General features: G+C 29.9%; 1 protein-coding gene across 1 annotated transcript; it reads left to right on the top strand.

Annotated features, from left to right (window-relative positions):
- The first annotated feature begins 3,188 nt into the window (after positions 1-3,188).
- Positions 3,189-4,086, top strand: LOC112520091 (agamous-like MADS-box protein AGL61). The gene is made up of 2 exons (XM_025128393.1): positions 3,189-3,718; positions 3,873-4,086. The coding sequence occupies exons 1-2, from the start codon at positions 3,189-3,191 to the stop codon at positions 4,084-4,086; spliced, it is 744 nt and encodes a 247-aa protein (XP_024984161.1).
- The last annotated feature ends 826 nt before the right edge of the window (positions 4,087-4,912 follow it).

The following is a 4,912-nucleotide window of genomic DNA, read 5'->3' as shown; positions in this document are numbered from 1 at the left end:
GTGGCCGGAGAGAGAAGAGAGGAGGGAGGAAAGTTTTAAAATACAAAAAATATCCTTGCATTAAAAATTACCAAAATTATAAATTACCTAATTTATCTATTGATTTGTGGTTAATATTGGTTCTCACAGTTACCACAAACTAATTAGTTCTCATTTGATTAGGCCCCTATATATATATATATAGGGGTAAGATTAAATGTGTTAATTTTGTTAACCGATCTTGGCCATTCAATCTTTCAATAAACGGTTGTGATTAATCATGATAAAAACTTATTTTTTTTAAATTTAAAATTGCATAAAGATAAGTGAACAATGTTGAAAAGAGTATTTAAGTAAAAAAAATTATGTAACTCTCATATCATTAATTAATTGGGAGTTACAAAATCAAAATTCTATGATTTTTTTGTTAATTTATTTTTGTTAATATAAGAACCATATGAACACAACTATATATATATATGAACCATTGTGTCAAATACGAACAAAAATTTGACATATATATGAACTTGGACTGCATAGCATTTATAGACACAATATGAACATAATAAGAATAACTGTTATTCGCAAGAAAATAAATAAAAAAACATGTATGAACACAATATGAACAGCTTGTGAACAATAGTTCCTTTATTATAAACACATTCAAGAGTGATCCTTTGTCAATTGGAGTTTTATACATGCATTGCATCCACACTGTTTAAGGTTTACCCCTTGTTCATATATGTTTATAATCTTATATGGTTGTTCACCCTTTGTTCATATCGTGTTCACCTCTTGTTCATATCGTATAAAATATATAAACACATAACCCCAACGCTATGAACACCGGGTGCAAACACTTACACAAATATAAAGATTTGGCATCAAGCTTAAAAAATAACATTTGTGTTCATATGATAGAAGTAACATGAACACAATGGTTCATGATTCATAAAAGTCGGTAATATGACAATATGAAAATGGGCCGTGCATGTACTTCCATTTGAACATGTGATTAGGTACGTATTTTAATAATTAAAGAAAAAAGATATAATACAAGATGAGTTATAAAAAACACAATACATCTTAATGAACATAATTTCGATTAAAACGAATCTAAAAAAATAAATATCTATTACCAAGACATTCGCTTTGATTAATGTTTTCAATTCCCGACCTCGAACTCCGATTGTCATCATAAACTATTTTAATCTTCTCAATGTTATCGATTTATTTTCCATTGCGTTTATCTATATTAGCTTGATCGATACCGAAATTTTTTACTACCGTGTTTTCTATGCGAATTAAAAACTGATAAAACAATAAACATGGAAGATCAAGATTAAAATAAAATAAAATAATTAATATTATAAATGTATATTTTTTGGGATTTGATGCCCATTAATTGTTTGGGAGTTACATATCAAATAAATTTACTAAAATACCCTTGTAATTAAAATGTGATCATGATATAAACCTACAAGAAGAATGGAATTTGATTGGTTGCCATGGTTTTCAAAGTTAACACAAAATTATTGATTAACATTTGATCACCCCCCCTATATATATATATATATATGGGCTGGTTCAAATGCTAACCAAGATTATCGTGTTAACTTTGTTAACCGATCTTAACTGTTAATTTGAATAATAAACGGTTGTGATTTAATGATATTTAAAAATTAATTATTAAATTAATATTTTCAATTAACATATGTGAACAAAATATCAAAGGGTATTTAGGTAAAAAAATAATCTATCTTTGATACACAAGTTGTCAGACATAGGAACAACTTGTGTATATCCTCAAACCACATCAAACAAAAAAGATTAGACATATGAATAACATGTGAACCGTATGAACATCTTCTGTATATTCAGTAGTCAACTCTGTTGTATGTACATGAACACCTATGAACCAAAGAATCTAGGGTTGTGTGTTTTCATACGTGCTCACATGTCTTCACATGTTCTGTGTGTATATGTATTCATATGAAATCTAGTGGCTTGAATATACATGAACACTTATGAATCATGGCATCTAAGGCTGCGTGATTTCTGATGTGTTCATATGTCAAAGGTGAGAACTGTCGATTAAAACGAATGCAATATCATATTAATCCATTACCAATACAAACTATTTCATTGTCTTCACTTCCGGAACTCGAAGTCCGATTGTCATTGTAAACCATTTTAACCTTCTCATTCCCATTGTTGTCGATCTATTTTCCAATGGGTTTATCCATATTAGCTTGGATAATATCGAAAACTTTACTATCGGGAATTCTTTAACAATCATAAATTCAATAACATTAGATAGATAAATCAAATTTAAAAAACAATCACAAATTGAAAAACAAGATCAATATTAAATCATTATCAATTATGAGATTTTTAGATTTTGTAACTCCCAATTAATAATATGGGAGTTACACAAAATGATAAAATTACTTAATTACCCTTGTCATTAACATATGAGATGCATGTGAACCTAAAAAAAAGATGGATTTTTATTTGTTGAGCTTGGTTAACAAAATTAACACAATAATCTTGGTTAACATTTGAACTTAGCGCACGTGCTCTCTCTCTCTCTCTCTCTCTCTCTCTATATATATATATATATATATATATACATATATATATATATTAATGTATTAAATAATCAGAGTTTGCTAAACATTCAAAAAAATTCATTATTTGATTATCAGAACTTCATAGTATACTAACTATTGGAAATTACCTTTTTTATAAATTCCATTTTATAAAAAAGTTTGTTGGAAATTCCAATTTTATATAATATTTATTTGTTTGAAATTTTTTGGTTGTAAAATGTATCGAATATTTAAAAATACAATTAGTACTGGAATGGAAGAAACCGTTGAGTTTTTTAAAAGTTTTAGATTTTGTTTAAAGAATTGAAGCGATAGAGATATTTATGGAAATACTCGAAGCATTTATTACTTCCGTTACATAAGCAAACACAATCAAACAAGACCGACATATATGGAAATAAATTTACTCTAAAATAAAAATAAAATCCATAAAGCATAACAAACTTGGTATTCTTAATGCACCCAACACCTGCGCAATTAATGCAAGAGCTGTTTAAATATTTACTGGGTTCTCCTAAAGCAAACCAGAAAAGAAATTAATCCAAGAGATTTACATTTGTTACTCTGCTTCAAAAAATTGCCTTTCATCGACCAAAAATGATGCCAAAGAAAACCAAAGGTTGTCAAAAGATTGAGATCGTGAAAATTACAGATGATAAAAGCTTGGCGGTTACCTTTTCAAAACGCCGTTCTGGTATTTTCAGAAAGTTAAGCGAGCTTGGCACCCTTTGTGGGGCCAAGACTGCAATCGTTGTATTCTCCCCAATTGGAAAGCCATACTCATTTGGCCATCCAGATGTTGAGACGATTGTAGACCGCTATCTGGTGACTTCTCTTTTTGTGGAGTCTCGTCCCAATGCCAACACCGAAGCACTCACAAGGCAGCCAGCTGACATGCTTGGTCATCTGGAAGTTCAGAAAAAGGTTGGCAAAGAGCTTGACGAGATTAAGAAAGCAAGGGAAAGAAGTTATTGGTGGGGAGCTCCGATAGAGACGCTGGGTTTTGAAGAACTTGAGAAATTGAAGGTGGCATTGCTGGAATTGAAGAAGGATAGGGGAAAGCAAGCCGAGAGGCTTATGTTGGAGGCTGCTAACCCTACACCAACAATTCCTGTATATTTACATTTGTTATCCTACTCCGAAAAATTGGCTCTCATCGACCACAAATGATGCCAAAAAAAAAAAAAAAACCAAAGGTTGACAAAAGATTGAGATCTTGAAAATTACAGATGATAAAAGCTTAGTTGTCACCTTTTCAAAACGTCGTTCTGGTATTTTCAGAAAGTTAAGCGAGCTTGGCAAATTTTGTGGGGCCGAGACTGCAATTGTCGTATTCTCTCCAACTGGAAAGCCATACTCATTTGGCCATCCAGATGTTGAGATGATTGTAGACCGCTACCTGGTGAATTCTCATTTTGTGGAATTTCATCCTAATGCCAACACCGAAGCACTCACAAGGCAACTAGCTGACATGCTTGGTCATCTGAAAGTTTAGAAAAAGGCTGGCAAAGAGCTTGACCACACCATCAACAATATCATGCTTATTCAATCGTATCTGTTGGTTTGACCGCAACAATATCAAGTTTATACAGTCATGTTTGTACATGTTTTTCTAACCAAGTCTTTTATTAACCGAGACATTTTGACAGATTACTGACGTATATCACTATTTACCAACGAATTTGCGACAACTTTTTCTATCGCTGTAAGTCTACGTTTTTGTAATAGGTCTACAAATTGTGGATCTAGAAATTCGTAAACGATATTTTTTCCTTTTATATTTTGTTCATCAACCTTAAAAAAGGATGATTCCAATTCATATATAAGAATGTTTTCTACTAATTCGTTTTTTAAATGACGAGAATTTGCCGAACATTCAAACAATTAAATTATTTGCTTATTATAACTTTAAGCCATTGTATGCTACCTATTGAAAATTACATTTTATAATAACTTGGTTGAAAATTATCATTTTATAATAACGTTTGCTTAAAAGTTAGTTTGGTTCAAAATACATTGAATATTTTATAATACTAGAAGAGTACTCGCACAATGCAGCGAGACACATCTCGATTTCAATGTTCTATTTTATTATTTGTCTCTGTCGATGTTATAATAAAATTTTATGTGTTTTTAAGAAAACAATATTGATTTTATTTTTGAATAAAATAAAAATTGGAAAAAAAATATATCAATGTTATTATGAAATCAACTATTTAAAAGTTCTCATTTTTTATGTAATTTTTTTAATTTAATTTAAATTTAATAACGAAATAATTTATTTTTGGTTTAATAATATAATATTTTATAACGATAATAAT

Source organism: Cynara cardunculus (genome assembly GCF_001531365.2).
Source record: "Cynara cardunculus var. scolymus isolate 2C chromosome LG 10, CcrdV1, whole genome shotgun sequence".
Taxonomy (NCBI): domain Eukaryota; kingdom Viridiplantae; phylum Streptophyta; class Magnoliopsida; order Asterales; family Asteraceae; genus Cynara; species Cynara cardunculus.
The sequence above is the reverse complement of the archived record's forward strand: the minus strand, read 5'-3'. Positions and strand labels throughout refer to the sequence as shown.

Excerpts from the sequence above, each read along its gene's own strand:
- LOC112520091 (XM_025128393.1), top strand. The coding sequence starts at position 3,189 with ATGATGCCAAAGAAAACCAAAGGTTGTCAAAAGATTGAGATCGTGAAA. Across the intron at positions 3,719-3,872 it reads ATTCCTGTATATTTACATTT|AAAGTTAAGCGAGCTTGGCA; the intron begins GTTATCCTACTC and ends TGGTATTTTCAG.